The sequence below is a fragment of the Odocoileus virginianus genome, chromosome 20 (genome assembly GCF_023699985.2).
Source record: "Odocoileus virginianus isolate 20LAN1187 ecotype Illinois chromosome 20, Ovbor_1.2, whole genome shotgun sequence".
Classification (NCBI taxonomy): Eukaryota; Metazoa; Chordata; class Mammalia; order Artiodactyla; family Cervidae; genus Odocoileus; species Odocoileus virginianus.
Genome location: NC_069693.1, coordinates 49277534 through 49297404, shown reverse-complemented (window position 1 = coordinate 49297404; position 19871 = coordinate 49277534). Strand labels below are relative to the sequence as shown.

General features: G+C 49.0%; 1 protein-coding gene and 1 pseudogene across 1 annotated transcript in view; one reads left to right on the top strand and one right to left on the bottom strand.

Moving 5' to 3' along the window:
* Positions 1-19871, top strand: part of ATP2C2 (ATPase secretory pathway Ca2+ transporting 2) — a 75550-nt gene that overhangs the window by 28315 nt on the left and 27364 nt on the right. Inside the window, exons 7-11 of the mRNA XM_070451457.1 lie at positions 2797-2905; positions 13037-13186; positions 13261-13329; positions 14109-14184; positions 19249-19315. Of these exons, the coding sequence (XP_070307558.1) occupies positions 2797-2905; positions 13037-13186; positions 13261-13329; positions 14109-14184; positions 19249-19315 (471 nt within the window). The remainder of the gene's footprint in view (positions 1-2796; positions 2906-13036; positions 13187-13260; positions 13330-14108; positions 14185-19248; positions 19316-19871) is intronic.
* Positions 15902-16794, bottom strand: LOC110139128 (ras-related protein R-Ras pseudogene; annotated as a pseudogene).

Below are 19871 nucleotides of genomic sequence, written 5' to 3'. Positions count from 1 at the left end.
TGTGTGAGGGGACTCCCTAGAAGATTCTATCACATGCACTGCCTGGGATGGCATCACTAGTCACATGTGGCTGTCATTTTATTTAAGTTGAACTCAAGCAGCCTCACAGGCTAGTGGCTGCCATCACAGATAGCTTAGCTTAGAGGGTTTGTAGGGGCTGCTGCCCTTGGTCAAGGAAACAGCAGAGGCTGAAGTGAGAATGTTGCAGGCCTGCTGAGGTGTGTGTGTGTTTCTATTGAATTTTTTAGTGTACCCCCAATCTCCAACCAGTTATTCTCCTTGTAAACATGAAACCACTTTGGAAAAGGCCCAGGTCTTCTCCCTCACCTCCCCCGGCATCAGCTAAGGTTGTCTTAAGTCATGTGTCTTTCCCAAATACACACTGCCACTCATAAGAAAGTCACTGCAGGTATCTCGTGATCCAAGGTACTTTGGAAGGATTTCAACAGACAGTAACTCTCTTTTATCCAAAGGATAAGCTGGGAGAAAGAACCTTAACATATATTTGGATACAGATGGCGTAATTGAGCATAGAGCTGGAGGATAGAAAGGTCTAGTGAAAAGTCCTTCCTCTCAAGGAATCAGCAAGTGAAGAGTGTGTGTGTGTGTGTGTGTGTGTGTGTGTGTGTGTGTGTATGAGAGAGAGAGAGAGAGAGAGAGATACAAGGCAGAGAATAATGAGCAACGAAGTAGAGACCAAAAGAGCATGCTGTGAAAGCATGAGAGGCATGAGTCAATTCTAGAAGTTTCTTTGGGGGGCAGTAAAAATGTCTGGGCTTAATGATGGGATGAACAAGGTGTCAGAAATCCAGACGTGTGATGTGTGACGTAATCCTATAAGCAGACAGAAGCATCCATGATTTATGGGGTTTGATGAGCTGATCTTAAGTTTAAATATCAAGTCTTGGCCTTTCAGGCGAATAGTATGCATTATTGATGTCCCTGGGAGTTGCTTCTGAAAGACAATTTTATTTTCAAGAACAGCAGAGGCAGGCAGCCTGGGAGAGTTGAAAGAGCAGTGAAGGGACACAGCCTCCCTCCCCGAGCCCCTGAGACCCATGTCACAGAACAGGAGAAGCATCTGCCCTGCAGACCCTTCCTGTGTTACCTCCATCCTTTGTGCATTCATTAAATATTTACAAAGCACCCACTGTGTGCAGGGCGATGTTGTCCCAGGTGAAGAGATAGGGAAGCCCTGGCCTTTGGACCTCTCACACTCCTAACAGGGAGGCAGATAATGAAGTGAAGGAATGAAATGATTTTGGAATGAGGCAGGTGCATTAAAGCCAAAAAGACTGAAAGCCAAAGCCACACAAAAATTAAAGAGAACCTCGTGGAGATGCAGTGACTGGTGGAGGTATGGGAACAACCCCGAATAGCTGGCTGGCAGGTTCCCCTGCTCTGACATTTAAGGTGGAGCTGACCTTTAAGTTGAGGCCTGATAAATGGCAGGGGCCAGCTGTGGGAAGAGTCGAGAGGAGAGCAGACGTATATCTGATAGGTGCTCTTGGCTATAAAACCCAGAAAATTCAGCTGCACAAACCACAAGGAAACTGTGTTGTCTTATGGCAAGGGATCTGAAGTGAGGGGCCAGTGGGGTTAGTTAATTCAAGATGGCATCAAGGACCTGGCCCTTTTATCTCTTTACTATGCCATTCTCAGCTTGCTGGCTTTGTTCTTATACTGGATTCCCTCATGACCCCAAGATGGCTGCCACAGCTCCAGGTGTCACAACCAGACATGATAAAGATGAAAAAGCCCAACAGAAGAGGTCATGTGTGTGTGTAAAGAATGAGAAAACCTTTCTCTTGAGCCCCTGCCAAATACCACTCCTGTCTCTTAGTCCAGTGTTGTAGATCATGCCTGTGTCTATGTCAGTCATGGGCAGGGGATGGGATCACCCTGATCATCTCAGCCTGTCAGGACCCCCCCTGGAGCACTCTGCTGTGGGGAGAAAGGCAGGTATCTGAACAACTGCATTCTGTTAACAGGGAAGAGGGGAGTGTCTGCTCCACCAATCAAGGTCCACAAAGACCTTGAGACTAGAAAGATCTGGGTGTACTCAAGGGGGTGAATGGCAGGAGGTAAGATGTCTGGGTCTAACTCCCAGGCTCTTGGAGAGGGTGTGGAGCAGGAGGAAGTTGTGATCTGATTTTGTGCTTTAAGAACTCTCTGGCTGCTACATGAAGGAGGCCCAGGGAGGGGCACGGGTCCAGCTGGGAGGTCCTGCCACGTTGGGTAAGGAGCAGCATGTTGCGGGTTCAGTGGGAGCCCGTACACAGAAGCATGTCTATGTCTAACAGCAAACAGCTGTGAAAAGCAGTTCCAGGCCTGGGGAGTGGGTGTGGTGCTTCCTGGCTTCTTGGGCACCTAAGATGCTCCTCCTGGCTTTAACAAAGTTCTGCTGTCCCTGAGGTCGGAGCTGAGCTCTGCACACCAGAGCGCTGTGTTCTCCGAGAACAGAAGCACCGCCAACTGCCAGCCTTGTCGAGGAGCTGCTTCTCTAGACCTGCAGAAGCTTCTGGAGGCCATGTGGTCCCACCTTGTTTCCAAGCAGGGTGAACAGTAGTCACCCCACTTTTCAAATGAAGCCCAAGTTCTCCCAGGAACCAAGCTCTTTCCCAAGAGTCTTTTAGGACATGTGAATTTAAAAAATAATAAAACCATTAAGGCACAAGCATTTGTCCACATCGGAAAGAGAAAATGTATTTCTATAGCTTTTGCTCAAGTTTATCAAAGTGCCTAAAATTGAGATGTCAACGTGGATGCGTTTGTTTTTTCCCGTTTAAAACGCAGCATAAGAGAAGGAAAGCTCCAGCACCTGCTAGCCCGAGACCTGGTACCCGGAGACATCGTGTCTCTCTCCATCGGAGACCGCATCCCTGCCGACATCCGTCTCACAGAGGTGAGGGGTCCAGACCCGGGTCCAGGGGCCATGCAGACACTTGGATTCTCTCTTTCCAGGCAGGCATTCTCTCATTTCCTCAGAATGCAGGCAGGCATTCTCTCTTTCTTGCACACACATGTACACAGATATAGGCATATGTGCACACAGCAGAAAGTTAGCAAGCAAGCTAATTTTAAGCACAAAGCTCCTCCAATGGCATTTCATTAATTATGTATTCTCATGTAAGTATAAGGCTAATACATTTTGGCTATGTGATTTTCTAGCTTGTAGCCTATTAAAGTAGTGAACTGAACCACAGTGGGGCTGAGGAATGAGGGAGAAGTTGCTTCTAGAAACAACCACACTGATGGCAGACAGAAGCACTGTTAGGCTGCTTAATCTCAAGGATGAGCACAGCCAGTCCAGACGTAAAAAGGAGCACAAGCTTTTGTTAAGGGCGCAGTTTGGGACATTGGGTGTGGAGCTCCGTTCCCAACCTTTGCGGATCTCAGGGTGTCACGACCTCACAGAACGTTCTCTGAGGCTCTCGAAGATAATCCTGAATCCTCAAGAAAAGGAAGAAAAAGAAAAGGTGAAATCAGGTTCAGAGAGATCCGTTGATGGGAGTAACCTATTTTATGATCCCTGCCAAGAAGATTTAAGGGTTGTTCAAAGCTTTTAGTGATAAAGGATTAAGCCCAGGTTACCGGCCCGATTTATTTATTTAAGGAGGACGTGTTCTCTGGGTCAATAGCAGGCTGTTGGAAGGGTGGCCTGAAGAGAGGTGGGGAGTGGAGGGAGACAAAAGAGACTGGAAGCCAACCTCTGGGACCTGCTCTCATGGCACCCTGAGCCTGTCTTTGGAGGTGAGGCAGGGGCCAGAGGGCACCCGAGCTTTCCAGCCCCGCTGCCCCTGTTTTCAGATCCCCAGGCAGGGCAGGATGAGGGTGAACAGCGAGTGTACCCCACATCAAGGTGAATTCCTCTCTGTCTGCTTCTCCCCACACGAGCATCTGGCCTCCAAGTTCAGGGCATCTGGTGCCCAGTAGAGGAGCTGCTGTCCAGTGCCCAAGCCCCATGTGCAGGGAAAGCTGGGGAAACCAGTCTGACACTGTCCACGCCTCCCTAGGGATGGGCTCTGCCCTGCGACGTGGAGGAGTCCCCAGGTACAGGGGCGGGGTGTCCACATAATGGGCAGCTGATAAGCAGGACGCACGTATACTGTGGACGCTACAGGGAGGCAGAGTGGTGAAGCGGTTAGTGCCCTGGGGCTGGGCATTAGCCAAGTCCTATCCTTCAGAAGCTGTGTGACCTTGAGCAAGTAGCTTAACCTCTCTGTGCCTCAGTTTCCTCATCTGTCAGAGGGGTTATTGTTCACTCCCAACAAGGGTCTCTCATGATGCTGAACTGAGCTAAGACCATCAGCCTGCTTGTGCAGGCCCCCAAGGTGGGGACAGAGTCCCGAATATCAGCCGTTGATTAAACTATCATTATTACCAGGCTTGACAACAGTTCCTTGAAAGAATTTTTTAAACCCCAAATAACTCCTCTCCTACTTCAACTGGTTTTCTTCCTGCCCTGCTTCTATCAGATTAGATGGTACCTGGTCATTGCCAGCATGAGAACTTTTTCAAGGCTACCGGCCACCAACACTCTGCAGATTTCCTCTCTGGTCCTTCTGCAGTCAATTTTTTTTTACTTTGTTTACTCATAGAAGAATTTGTTTAAAAAATGATTTTATTTATTTGGGTGTGCTGGGTCTTCCTTGCTGCGTGTGGGCTTTCTCTAGTTGTGGTGAGCAGGACTGCTCTCCAGTTGCGGTGCAAGAGCTTCTCATTGCAGCAGCTTCTCTTGATGCGGAAGCTCTCTTGAGCTCTAGAGCATCCGGACTTCAGGAGTTGCCGCACATGGGCTCAGGAGTTGCAGCTCCTGGGCTCGAGAGCACAGGCTCAGTGGGGCTTCATTGCTCCGAGGCATTGAAGCAACCGCCTGCACTGTCCAAGGGTCAACCGTATGTAACAATCAGATCGGCGCTAGCTCCTGTGTAAAAGCCGCCTTGCTTCATCTCCCAGTGACCTTAAGAGGACAGTGGGACAGTCCTTCTTTTACAGTGAGGACACAGAAGTCTGGAGGGCTGAGCACACACAGTCAGTGGGACAGAGGGGACTTGAACCGGGCCACCTGGCTCCGGAGCCCAGGTCCTTCACCACGGACTCCAGGCCCTGTGTCGATGCAAACAATCGCTAATAAGAACAGAGCACGTGAGCCAAACTGAGGACTGTAGCCCAGGAGACAGGCTCACCATAGCCCAGACAGACTGCTCCAGAGAAGCATGGTTTTCAGTGCTGTTTTGTATCCTGTCACAACAAAGAAAAAGAAATTCCATCAAACATGGCAGGGGTTCATTCCTTCAAGGTTGCCAAAAGGACAGATTAGCACGTATGCAGTGAGAGGCAGGACCCTGGCATCTGGGAAGAGAGTCCTGGCTTAGAGGCGTTCACCCCTATCTTCAAAGTGAGCGCTCTTTGCTTCTGGGTAACACGTCCTTCTTTGATGGTGAAAGCAGGTGTACCATGTACGGTGCTCACAGGCTGTGCTGGTGATCATAAAGTCCAAGCCAAGTCATAAATGCCAGACCGGCTTCCCCACGCCATCACCTCTTTCCCGACAGCCAGCTCTCCGGACTTCCTTCCTGGCTCTCTGACTTCCCCCCAGGTTCCCTCAGTATGTCCAGTTCTAGAGCTGCTGAGCAAATTGTTACACACTTAGGGGCGTAAACACCAACAGTGTGTTATCTTACAAGCTGGAGGTCAGACTCAAACTCAGTTTCACTAGGTGGAAATCAAGGCGTTGGCATGACTGTGTTTCCCATTCCCAAGCTTCAGGGGAAAATTGGTTCCCTTGCATTTTTCAGCTTCAGGGTCACCCACATTTCTTTCTCCATGCCCCCGAATCGCTCCAACCACTGCTTCTGTCTTTGTATTTCCTTCTCTCAGACACTGCTCTGATTCCCCTCTCGTAAGGACCCTTTTTAAAATCAGTTGATCTATTTTTTCTTTTTTTAATTAATTTATTTGGATGCCTTGGGTCTTAGTTGCGGCATGAGGAATATTTTGGCTGTGCCATGTGGGATCTAGTTCCCTAACCAGGGCTCGACCCTGGGGCCACTGCATTAGGAGCGTGGAGTCCTGACCCCTGGACCAGCTGGGAAGTCCCTGTAATGACATTTAGGGCCCCCTAGGATCATCCAAGCTAATCTCCCCGTGGCAAACCCATCCGTTTAATCATACCTGCAAAGTTTCTTTTGCTGCTAAGACAACACTTTCACAAATTCCAAGGATTAGGACTTGGGTGTCTTCAGGGATTGGATGGTAGGGGGCTACTATTCACCCACCACCCTCAAAGCCCTCCTCTAAGCCTCTCCTCCTTCCCTCCCTGCCTGAGGGCACCCTCCCAAATCCCCATTAATCAGTCCGTCAACAAATATTTCCTGAGAACTACTATGTGCCAGGACCTGTGATGCCTGCTGAGGAGGCAGTGAGAACAGATAAGACCTCTGTTTTTACAGCCTGGAGTGACAGACCACATCTACCACAGGGGACCTTGTGGGCAAAGCCGAGGGGATTCTGGACTTCCCAAACAGGACAGACTTGACTGGCCTACTGCAGTCACAGAGGGCTTCCTGGAAGCAGTGCCTTTTGAGCCATTCTGGAATGGACATTAACCAGCGGTTCTAGGCAGAGGAGACTCAAGCTGTGTGCTCAGCCCTGACTAGAAAGCCAGATAGATGCATTGCTGCTATCAGCTGCCTGCAATGCATCTTCACACAGGAGAGCTGTTCCTGCCATTCGGAACCTACTTCCCACCAGCAGGACTTAGCTACTCTCATTCCTGAGGTCTCGGCCCCCACCCGTCCCCTCCCCACCCGCCTCCCTGATCCCTCTCCTGAGGCGTCACCTCCCCTCCCTCTCCCCACCCTGGATTCCTGCTGTTCATTCCAGTGTCAGTTTGCTTTCCTGTCTATTGCTCAGTTCAGTTCAGTCACTCAGTTGTGTCTGACTCTTTGTGACCTCATGGACTGCAGCAAGCCAGGCCTCCCTGTCCATCACCAACTCCCAGAATTCACCCAAACTCATGTCCATTGAGTTGGTGATGCCCTCCAACCATCTCATCCCCTGTCATTCCCTTCTCCTCCTGCATTCAATCATTCCTAGCATCAGGGTCTTTTCAAATGAGTCAGCTCTTCACATCAGGTGGCCAAAATATTGGAGTTTCAACTTCAACATCAGTCCTTCCAATGAACATTCAGGAGTGATTTCCTTCAGGATGGACTGGTTGGGTCTCCTTGCAGTCCAAGGGACTCTCAAGAGTCTTCTCCAACACCACAGTTCAAAAGCATCAATTCTTTGGCACTCAGCTTTCTTTATAGTCCACATCTCACATCCATACATGACTACTGGAAAAACCATAGCCTTAACTAGACAGACCTTTGTTGACAAAGGTACCTCCACAAAGGCAGGGAGTTTGTCTGTCTTGGTCACTACTGGATTTCCAGGGCCCAGAAGAAGGCCTGGCCCTTGGCAGGATACAGATGGATAGATAGCCCACCTCCATTCCAGCATATCCAAACCAAAACCCACCTCCCCGCCTGCATCCTCACCCCTTCCCAGTCCCCTAACCCCCATTGTTCCTGGTTCTCTGGCCAGCTGTCTTCAAGGGAGGCATCTTTGTCTCATCTCTCTCTTCTTTCCTCTTTTTAAAAAAAAAAAAAATAGACTCTATTTCTTAAAGTCTTTTTCTTTTTTTGACCATGCCAAGCAGCTTATGGTATCTTAGTTACCCGACCATCAGTCACCATGACCCATCCCTGCTGATGCTGACCTTGATCAGCTGGCTGAGGTCTGTTTTCTCACATTTTAATGTGTCACCAATTAATAGGGTGCAGATGACACCACCCTTATGGCAGGAAGCAAAGAAGAACTGAAGAGCCTCTTGATGAAAGTGAAAGAGGAGAGTGGAAAAAGTTGGCTTACAACTCAACATTCAGAAAACTAAGATCATGGCATCTGGTCCCATCACTTCATGGGACATAGATGCGGAAACTGTGGAAACAGTGTCAGACTATTCTTTGGGGCTCCAAAATCACTGCAGATGGTGAGTGCAGCCATGAAATTAAAAGACGCTTACTCCTTGGAAGGAAAGTTATGACCAACCTAGACAGCGTATTAAAAAGCAGAGACATACTTTGCCAACAAAGGTCCATCTAGTCAAAGCTATGGTTTTTCCATTTGTCATGTATGGATGTGAGAGTTGGACTATAAAGAAAGCTGAGCACCAAAGAATTGATGCTTTTGCACTGTGGTATTGGAGAAGACTCTTGAGAGTCCCTTGGACTGCAAGGAGATCCAACCAGTCCATCCTGAAGGAAATCAGTCCTGAATATTCATTGGAGGGACTGATGCTGAAGCTGAAATTTCAATACTTTGGCCACCTGATGCAAAGAACTGACTCATTTGAAAGGACCCTGATGCTGGGAAAGTTTGAAGGCGGGAGGAGAAGGGGACAACAGAGGATGAGTTGGTTGGATGACATCACTGACTCAATAGACATGAGTTTGGGTAAACTTCAGGAATTGGTGATGGGCAGGGAAGCCTGGCATGCTGCTGCCCATGGGGTTGCAAAGAGTCGGGCATGACTGAGCGACTGAACTGAATTAATTAATAGGGGTTCTTTCTGTGAAAGATCCTCATGTTTGGGCAACCACAGCTGTCACTCCAGCTGGAAAGTGCCCCCATCTTATCAATCCAACAGGCCCTCAGAGGGTCCTTCTCTGAGGCTCTGTTCATGGGGCTCATCCTGCCATAGGAGGAAGCTGCAGTGACCCCACACCATGTGGATCAAGACTAAACTCTGCCCTCTGACTGTTCACAGTCTGGCCTGCCCCATCGCCCCGCCCCAGACCCTATGAGAGAACAGATGCCTGAGCTAAGAAAATGCAGCAGAATCCATCTCTGACATGACCTAGGCTGTGGGGCCTCGGGCAAGTTTCTGAAGCTCTCAGAGCCTCAGTTTTCTCATCTGTAGAGTGGGGATCAGAGGCATCTTTTCCATGGCATAGTCGTGAATGTTTCCTGAGAAAAATACACTCAGCAAATGTGTGTTAGCATTAGCATACCATCAACAATAGTAATTCTTCCCTTAGTTTCTCTTGCACTCTAGTTTAGCATCATCCCATTTAGTACTGAATCACCCTCCATTTGTTTCAAGAATTTGATTTCCAAAGTTCTGGAAAAAAGAACCTGACTTAAAATTCTTTGGGCATATAATCGGCATCCACTTTAAAGTCCTGTTGACTCGGTCAATTGAAAAACTGGGTGAGCAGGTTATATTCGAATTGGTCTTCCTTTAAACAGCAAAAATCAAAATAAGCAAATCATGTGAGCCTCAGTGTGTCTGAAGGGGTTATTGTTGGAACAAGAGGAGATGTAGTGACCTTGTAACCCAGGGTCTCCCAACACTTGCCCCGCAGGGTGTTCCATACACTGCAGCCCCCACTTGGAGAGTGTCAGCATCCATTGCATAGTAAAGACCCCAAGAAGTCCTGCAGTAAAGAGAACCAGTTCACTGGGTTTACTCCCATGTTTCTCAAACCGTTTTCCACCATGGAACCCTCTTTCCACAGAGCAGCAATTAACATCCTGTGAAGGAGGGTCCCCCAAGACACAAGTGGGAAAATAATGTTCTAACTTGTGACTCATCCATTTTATACCTGGAAAAACTGAAGCTCCCCAAATCACAATGTGAATGTGATTTTTGTTAAGAATTCTCTAACCCTCGTGGGTCCACTAGGAAAGCAGAATGGAGGCCCAGGGGGCTTTTGGACCTGCAGTCAGCCTTCACATAGTCTGGTACAAGTGTGAAGACTAGAATTAAAAACAGAAGAGTGACTTCCCTGGCGATCCAGTGGTTAAGACTCTGCCTTCCAATGTAGGGAGTGCAGGTTCAATTGCTGGACAGAGAACTAAGATCCCACATGCGTCCGGGTATGGCCAAAGATTAAAAAACAAAACAAAACACCCAAGACAAATTAACCTGTCTACTTCGTTCCACTTGCTGCCAGTTGCTCCATGTTCTTTCTGTCCAGCACTCCCATCCATGCGTACTCCCTCACTGAGAGCCTTACTGTGCTTCACGTGGCCTGTATTTCTTGGACTGTAGGCTTCCCCTCCTGATGGAACTGGCCTGTCTTCTAATGTCTAATATAGTTTTGCACATTTTCCCCATGTTTATCCTTCTCTGCTCCAGGCTTTTCATGGCTATATCCCAGGGTTATATCCCAATCTCTTAACCAATGCCAAACACAACTGGGTTCCAACTACACCTCCCACACATCCTCTGCTCGTCATGCTGATTCCCACATGGGTCCCCATGTAGACCAAACCTTCTGTCTCTTTGCTCACGCCCTCTCGCGTTGATGGAGTTGAGCCCCGTGAGAGCAGGGCCAACTCTTCCCCCTCCAGCAAACCCATGCTGGTTTCAGCACCTGGGACAGTGCCCACCTCTGTCCACTCCCGGGAACCTGTCCCCAGAGAGGATGACCCGGTTCCACTGCTCGGCATGCAGGGCTTCTGTCCTTTTAGTCTGTGGCTAGAGTGCTGGGGGAAGAGAGGTCTTTATTTACCTCCCCCGATCTCTTCCATTGCTTTGATCAAACTCATTATTACCAAGTCCACTCACCAGCAATTCTCCAACGTGCTTTCTTTTCCCTCCTGAAAGACCTGCCTGATTCTCTTACCAGTGTCTGCTGATCCCTCAAGGCTTGTTTCATGTCCTAGACCCTCCAAGAAACTCTGCAGCTCATCCCCCCCACCACCACCACCACCACTCCACACTCCTGTTCCCTGAACCTTCTGAGACAGAATAGATCCGATTAGGGCATCAGGTTGTTCTAACTACATCTCTCAAACTCAGGCAATGGCAGAATTCTCTTTCACTGCTGATTTACCATTTTTATTACAATGTAACTTCAATGGAACAAACATAAATTTAGGTACAAAATCTATGTGCTTCAAATTAAGTAAGTTACAACTTATTCTAATTATTATCATGTCCTATTAGACCACATTTACTAGAAATGGAATCTCTGTTTGCCATGGTGACTGTTGTTCAGTTGCTAAGTCGTGTCTGACTCTTTGCAATCCCATGGACTGCAGCATGCCAGGTAGGGTGACAATATACAGCCTTGACATACTCCTTTCCCAATTTTGAACCACAGAGGTGTGGTAGTTTCTGCTGCCTGGGACCTGTGGGCGTCAACATCTGGTCGTTCTGGATGACTCACTTTCTGCATTTCTTCTTTCGTTGTGGGTTAGGAGGTGCCTGTGAGCTCATATGACTTTACTCCGATGTCCTGGAGATAAAACATGAAGATTAGTTAGTAGCTGTGTTTGTGGTGGTAGGTTGAGATAGATACATGGGCTTGAACAGGCAGGGGTTTATTCCTATTTCACGTGATGAAAGCCTGAAGGGGGGAGCCGACAGGGTGGCTTCACCACGGAAGAAAGACCCTGGGTTTCTCCCAGCCCTCCTCTCTGCCCTCTTGGGCTGTGGCATCCTGTTAGTGCCTGTAAAATGGCTCTTGGAGCTCCAGCCATGAAAACAGTGACCCAAGCAGAGAGAGAAAAAGGTGAAGGGGGCAAAGAGGACCTGTCAGCTCAGCCCCCTTCAAAGATCTCCACAGAGACCATTCATCCCATTGTCCAGAGGGTGGAGACACCGTGAGCTGCCAGGGAAGCTGGGAAACAGGGCTAATGGGGTGGGATGGGGGCCATCATCACGCCCAACGCCACGGGTTTCTGTTAGGAACTTAGAGGGTTCGATGGATATTACTTGGCAAGTGGTGGCTCCTGTCATCCTCGGGGACTGGGGTCCCCTGGAAGTGTGCACATTTTTATAGATTGTTATTGAATTATAAAACTTGAGAGTATAGAAACTCACAGACTTCTGTTTGAGAAAGGCCGATCTAACTGTTCTTTTGGGAGTTTGAAGGAAGGTAACTTCTTTTAGTTGCTCTTTTTTTTTGCTTCAGTGATAAGTCCCTTAGGAGCAGAGCACACCCTAGACACCTTGCACATCCTTGGCGATGCCTGGCATGGTTCTGGCCATGGGAGACCTACCTCCTGAGTGGTGCCTACTGGGCCTGTGGTCACTTCTGCAAGACTTTGAATGGCTAAGAAGGCGGTCTCTGGAGCCACTATGTTGGTTCAAACCTCTGCTCTGCTGCTAATGAGCTGTGTAACCTTGAGCAGATTTCTTAATCAGCCCATGCCTGTTTCCCCAAATGTAAAGTGGATAAGGGACTTCCCTGGTGGCCCAATGGCTAAGACTCTGTGCTCCCAATGCAGGGTTCGATCCCTAGTCAGGGAACTAGATGCCACATGCCGCAACCAAGAGTTCACGTGCTGTGACCAACAGGTCCTGCCCACCGCAAAGAAGATCGAAACCCCCCCAGTGCGGCAATTAAGACGGGTGCAGCCTAATTAATTAATTAATATTTTAAAAAACATTATAAAGTGGATAAAATAATAGTGTCTTTCATGGCAGGTGTGAGGATTAAGCAATAAGCCTTGTGAAGTGCTCTGTGCTGGACCTGGTGCATAGTAGGTGTTCTGGAAATGTCACCCTGGAAACATCAGGAAGTGTGTGTATCTGTGACTGCATGTGTGTTTTGGGTGTTGACATGACCTTAAGCTGTCATCAAGTAACCCGGCTCAGCGCTACTCAAATCACACGGGTTGTGTGGGAACTCCAGGGTGGGCCGGATGTGGGAGTTAGGGGAAAAATAGGATGCTCTGAAAGGGATATTCTAATTTAACCATTGCCTAAGTTTTTTTTTTTAAGTTTTTATTAAAATTTAAAAGAGTGTTAAAACAGGATTTGAGATTGCTATGTTTTCTGAAAGGGTCCCACATTCAAAGCTTTTCTGATTCCTCGAGGCACCCGAGACCATGTTCTGATTCTTGTTTCCTAATTTCTTGTTTGCTGTCTGTTGACCAGTGACATTAAGGTGTTAGACACTATCCTGGGCTTTGAAAACCAGCTCACAGGTTGGGGGGCTGGTACCATACCTTCTCTCGTTGCACCCCCCAGGTCACAGACCTCCTGGTGGACGAGTCCAGTTTCACAGGAGAAGCTGAGCCAAGCAGTAAGACAGACACCCCACTGACGGGCGAGGGCGACCTCGCGACCCTGAGCAACATCGTCTTCATGGGGACCCTGGTGCAGTGCGGGAAGGGCCAGGTGAGCCCGGGGCCTTGGCATCCCTCACCTGTGGGCCTTCAGCTCAGACCTCACACTCTCTCTCCTGGACGCAGGGTGTCGTGATCGGAACAGGAGAAAAGTCCCAGTTCGGAGAAGTGTTTAAGATGATGCAGGCTGAAGAGGTGAGGGGCTGGGGGCGTTGGGTTTCTTTCTTCTTTTTTAGATTATTTGTTTACTCATGGCTGCACTGGGTGTTCATTGCTGCGTGTAGGCTTTCTCTAGTTGCGGCGAGCAGCGGCTCCTCTCCTGTTGTGGTGCTCAGGCTTCTCACTGCGGAGGCTGCTCTCGTGGAGCACGGGCTTTAGGGCCCCGGGGGTTCAGCAGTTGTGGCACATGGGCCCTGTGGCCTCACTGCATGTGGGATCCTCCTGGATCAGGGATCAAACCCGTGTCCCCCATATTGGCAGGTGGATTCTCAACCACTGGACCAGCAGGGAAGCCCTGGGTTTCTTGTAAGGTGGGGTTTGAGATGATTGTCAGCTGGTGACACCGGCCCCGCCTACTCCTTAGGAACAAGGATGATATGGTTAATGTGAAAAACCATAAAAAGTAGAAACTTTTTACTTTGAAATACTCATTAGGATTTTTGTCAAGATAAGACTTACGGTGATATGCACAGATCTGAAATGTAGCAGTCCGTGGATTTCTATATATGTGCCCTGTGTAATCACCACTCAGCTTAAGATATAAAAAAACAATCCAAGCAGGGTCTTCCCTGGCGGTCCAGTGGTTGGGATTCTGTGCTTCCACTGCAGAGGGCACGAGTTCCATCCCTGGTCAGGAAACTAAGATCCCACAAGCTACACAGTGCAGCTAAATATAAAAAAGGGGGAGAGAGAGAGAGAACTGTAGCAGGAGGGACACTCCCGGATCTCATCTAACACTGTTCTCATCCTTTCAGACGCCCAAAACTCCTCTACAGAAAAGCATGGACAAGCTGGGGAAGCAACTGACACTCTTTTCATTTGGCATAATTGGTGGGTGAAGGAGGTTCTGCATGCGGTCCTGGTGAGGGTGGAAGAGGGGGTGGGGGTGTGTGGAAGGCAGCCATCCTGGGCACCCATAGCTGTTTCTCAAATACCTTACTACTCACCTGGGTGAGGACTGGGGTTTGGGATCAGAGGTTCTTGGTCAGCAGCGAGAGGTTTCTGTATCAGTCTGAACAAGCTAGCAGCTGTAACAAGCAGCTCCTACATTTTAATGACTTAACATGATCATAACTTATTTCTTGCTCACACTATAGTCTATAGGCACATTCCTGGTGAAATGGCTTTCCCAGGTAGCTCACCTCCAAACACTGACATGTGGTCCCAGGCTCCTGCTTTTTGTTGCTCTGCCTTCCTCCAGTTCCTGGGAGGGGTGGGCCATAATTCTGTTAAACCAGCAGATGAGGAAAGAAAGAACATAGAGACTTGTGGGGAGTGGGGGTGAGGGGGGAGTATTTTTTAAGGCAGGGACCAGGAAGTGAAGTCATCACTTTTGCCCATTCTTGATTGGCCAGAATGAAGTCACATGGCCTACCTAACTGCAAAGGAGACTGGGAAATGTAGTCTGGTGGTGCACCCAGCCACGTTTCTATGCTGTGCGTAGGCTTGTTCCTCCTGACCTTTGGCAGCATACCAAACAGTATCCCCATGGTGCTGCAGCCCCAAATTCAGGTCTTATTCCTGAATTATACCCTGGTCCCTGCACCTGCCCCTTCCTGCTGTCTTCAGTTCTGGCTTGGAGTCTGTATCCTTTGTTCTCAGCTTTCAGGGTCAACCAGTGCCTGGGCCATTATAGATTCTCAATAAATGTTGGTTTAGTGAATAAAGGAACAAACCAGCCAACCACTGCCCATAGCACAAGCAGTGATGAGAGGAAGTTCTAGTGAGTCTGGCTAAAACTGCAGAGTGGAGGAAGTTCTTAGGAGAAGAGACAGCTGGCCCTCCTAGCAGCAGTTTTGTTGTGCTTCTGGTCATCCAGATACATTGGTTCATTTAATGAATATCTTACGACACAGTTGATCCTGCGATAGGTTCTGGGGCCACTAAGATGAGTCAGACACAGTTTCTGCCCTTTGGAGGACTCCAGAGAAGTAGGAGAGAGATACCTGAACAAATATGAGAACAAAAATGAGAAGGTAGCTGTTAATTTTACACGGGAGAGTTGAGAAGGCTCCAAAGAGGAGGTGACATTAAGTTGGGTCTTATAGGATGGGTAGGAGTTTGCCAAATTAAAAAAAGAGAAGATTGGGAATTTCAGACCAAGCAAAACATATATCCAAAGGCATGGGAGATATCTCCCATTCCTTTACAACTTGTGAAAGTGAGGTCACTCAGTTGTGTCCGACTCTCTGCGACCCCATGGACCGTAGCCTACCAGGCTCCTCCGTCCACGGGATTTTCCAAGCAAGAGTACTGGAGTGGGTTGCCATTTAGCAAAGTGTTAAGAAGATACAATCTGAAGTTGGATTTCTCAATTCTGTTGTGCTAGAGATAGACCTGCCTGCCCTTTCCTCCCTGGCCACCCCTTCCCCACTCTCTCGTTTCTAGTCTCCTTTCCAAATGTCAATTTTGGGTGTTGTACTCAGAGTTTGTTCAGTCAGTAAGTTTCCAGTTTTTGAGTAGCTCTATGTCCTCTTCCCTCCTTTCTGCCCTGGTTTGCCCTGGAGCAGTTTCATGGGAAGTGGGTTTTATCTTAGCCTGCCAAGTCTTTTTTTTTTTTTTTTTTGGCAGTGACGTTTATCTCTCTGGGGAGGGGAGTTATATACAGCAGTGACCCGGGTGCCCGGGAGCCCTCACCCTGGGGCTTGGGTGGGGGAAGGCAGCGGTGACAGAAGGCACAGCATGTGATGGCCCCCGGGGGGGAGGCCAGGAATCACGGGTGGGGGTGTAGTGTGTCCTGGGAGCCCCAGATGGGGAAGGGTGCTCGGCGAGAGCAGCTGGTCCCTACAGGAGGACACAGGGGCAGCCTCTGGCCTTCTTCCTGGGGGCGCTGGGCGGGGAGGGTGGGAGCTCTTGTTCCTGGTACTTCCGGACGGCCCGCACCAGCTGCTCGAAGGCCTCATCCACATTGAGGCGCAGTTTGGCGGAAGCTTCGAAATAGGCCACGTGGTGGGAGGCACTGAAGGTGGAGGCTTCAGATTGGGGGAACTGGCGCTGTGTTTCCAGATCTGCCTTGTTGCCAACCAACACGATGGGGAAGTCATCTCGGTCCTTGACTCGAAGGATCTGTATGAAAAGCTTGCCCACTTCGTTGAAACTCTGCCTGTCATTAATGGCGAACACCAGCAGGAAGCCGTGGCCTGCACGCATGTACTGTTCCCGCATGGCACCAAACTCCTCCTGGCCAGCAGTGTCCAGGATGTCTAGCCGGGCTGGCACTCCATCCACAGTGCAGATCTTCGTGTAGGAGTCTTCAATAGTGCGGTCGTAGTCAGACACGAAGTAGGACTGGATGAACTGGATGGTCAGCGCGCTCTTGCCCACGCCGCCGCCGCCCACAACCACCAGCTTGTGTGTCTCGCTGGGTGGGGGGTCCCCGGGTCCCGGCACCCCGCCCCGGGGCCGCCCCCGCCCTGTCCCAGATGCTGCCCCGCTGCTCATCGCCTGCCAAGTCTTATCATAGCCAGAGGGGCTCTGTGCTTGTGAGAGGATTTGGAGGCTGTGCTCAGGCACGGTGGAGGAGGACTGTGATAGATTAGTGATGTCTGTCGTGGAGGGAGAGTGGCTCTATGTCACCATTCACCTGCCCTCCTCGGGGTTACACTGATCAGACGTCTGAGACAGGGTGGATGGATGCCTACATGCCTCTGGCTGCCCAGAGGGCCCTTTTACTCTCTAGAGCAGGGAGTGGAAACTCTGACTCCCAGGCCAAATTGGGTTCACCACCTGTTTTTGTGTGGCTCACAAGCCAAGGCTTTTTTTTACATTTTAAATGACTGAAAAAAAATCAGAAGAAGAAGAACATCTTCTGACATTAACGTTATATGAAAATCAAATTTCAATGTTCACAAATAACTGTTTTATTGGCACACAGCCAAACCCATTCATATAGTATCTATAGCCACTTGCACACTGCAATGGCCAAGTTGAGTTTCAACAGACCATATGGCTCATAAAGCGAGTACTGTTTCTACCCAACCTGTTAGAGGAAAAGCTGTCTGCCACCTGCTCTAGACCCTGGGGTTGCCAGAAGGAGAATGGGCTGTAATAATAGCCCCCAGAGAAAATACCAAGTAGGTGTGCTTCAAGACAGATTGTCAAATAGATGCTCTTAGCAGGCCTTTCCACAAGATTAAATCTGTTTCAAAAAATGTTCCAAGTCAGAGGCCCTGCAGGGTTACTGCCTTGTATAAGCCATTATTCCTCACATTAACTTAGAACTTAAATTGGCATGTCCATGGCCAGGCCTGTGATAATCGCTCAGGTGTTTTTTCTTTTTAATAAATATTTCAAGAATTGCTCTGGCAGAGTGGGAGTTGCGAACCCTTAGAAAGGCCTAGGGATGCTGGGAAAGAGTGGTGTGCTGATAAGGGCTTAACAGCCAGCTCCAGGGGAAAGTGGTGTTTGTCACCTCTGTGGTCTGAGTACTCACAGTATCCTATTTCTAGACACCGGGGGAAAATTACTGAACCTGAATTTGGGAAGAAATAAGCACATTTGGCTTTTGTAAGGCCCCCACCCTCCTACTGTGGCAGGGCCCAGGATGGGGGCAGGTCCTGTGGGTTGGGCTCTGCCTCTATTTTTAATAAAAACTTCCCCCCTAATCTTTCTAGGTTCATTTGGGTTCCTGCTAAGATTTTGACTACTGAGTTCTGTTGCTAATCAAAGTATGAAAAAAAAAATGAAACCCCAATAAATCAGATCTTATGACCTCTCTACCCCCAACACACACATACCCACACACATGCAGACACACACACACCACTAATGCCCAGCAGAAAGCTCACCCTGGCTCTGCTTTCCCTGCAAAACACAGCTGATGCTCTTCGGCAAGTCCCCCAGGACGTGTCACAGGCAGCTCCTCTCACCTCCTACTTCCCCCTCGCCTGTCTTGTAACTGTGGCCGCAGCAGTTCATGACTTGGTGTTACTGTGGGCCAGGAGCCATGCTGAGATCTCCAAGTGCATTGTTACATCTTAAATCCTAAAACAAGCCCTTGAGGAAGATGTGATCATTTCCCCCACTTTACAGATGAGCAAACTGAGGCCATGCCTGGCGGACCCTGAACTTTTCCCTATTGCCAGAACGTCTCAGGGCTTTCATAGGCCCCAGCATGAGCCATCCACTTCTTTACCTGGAGGCTCCATCTCTGACTGTCCACATACCCCGTGTCTAACACAGTGTCTGGTGTTTAAATACTGGGTCAACAATTGATGAAAGAGAAAAATGGGATAAGGAATGTCTTTAATCACAAAAATGCAGAATAAAGTCTGTTAAGAGAGAGCAGCTCATGAGTCCATCAGGGGAGCAGCTGTCGTTGGTCACATCGGACACCTAGGGGCAAGTCCTAGGAACATACAGCCTGTGGGAAACTTCTGAAATAGCACAGAAATGTTGCAAACAGCCCCAGATAAACTGGGTGACTGTTTCTTTCTTTTACTTGAACTGACTTGATCCTTTCCTGAAAAAGGAAAACCATCCTCTTTCGTAAGCAGGAGAGTTTCTTCCTTAAAAATGGGAGAGGTGAAAAGCGTTTGAAATTATTCATAATTATCCTGTGTCTGTATTCCCGTAAACACTAAGAAAGTTTGGAATGCCTTCGGATGTTGAAGAACGTACTTGTGTGTGTGTGGATGGGTGTGTGCGTGCGTGTGTAAACATTTTGTTGCTGTTGTTCAGTCGCTAAGTCACATCTGACTCTTTGTGACACCATGGGCTGCAGCACACCAGGCTTCCCTGTCCATTATCTTCCAGAGTTTGCTCAAATTCATGTCCATTGAGTCGGTGATGCTGTCTAACCATCCCATCCTCTGCCATCCTCTTCTCCTTAAGCCTGTATATATACATACGTGTGTGTGTATATGTACTTATGTGTGTGTTTCCATCTTCTCCCAGGCCTGATCATGTTCACTGGCTGGCTGCAAGGGAAACACCTGCTCAGCATGTTCACCATCGGGGTCAGGTAAGGGTGCTGGGCCATCGCCCCTCATCCGTGCAACAGGAGAAGGTGGGGAGTTAGGAGGGCAAGAACGGTGTGGGGCAGATGCAGCCCCTCCCCTCCAGGCCTCAGTCTCCCTGCAATGCATTGTCTGGTGGGTGGGGGTGTCCAACGAACGTCAGAAAAAGGAATGACAGCTCCTCGTCCTTGTCCCCCTGAGCCATGAGTTTATGTCTTCCTGGCTAAATGCGGACTCCAGAGCCAGCCTTCAATCCTTTCCAGCATCAGGATCTTTTCAAATGAGTGAAAGGATTGAAGGCGGGAGGAGGAGGGGACGACAGAGGATGAGATGGTTGGATGGCATCACCAACTCAATGGACATGAGTTTGAGTGAACTCCAGGAGTTGGTGGACAGGGAGGCCTGGCGTGCTGCAGTCCATGGGGTCACAAAGAGTCAGACACGACCGAGCGACTGAACTGAACTGAACTGAGAGCCAGCCTGCCCAGTGTAGTTTCTGCCTTTGCCACTTGCTGGCTTCCTTGGTAGATCAGACAGTGAAGAATCTGCCTACAAAGCAGT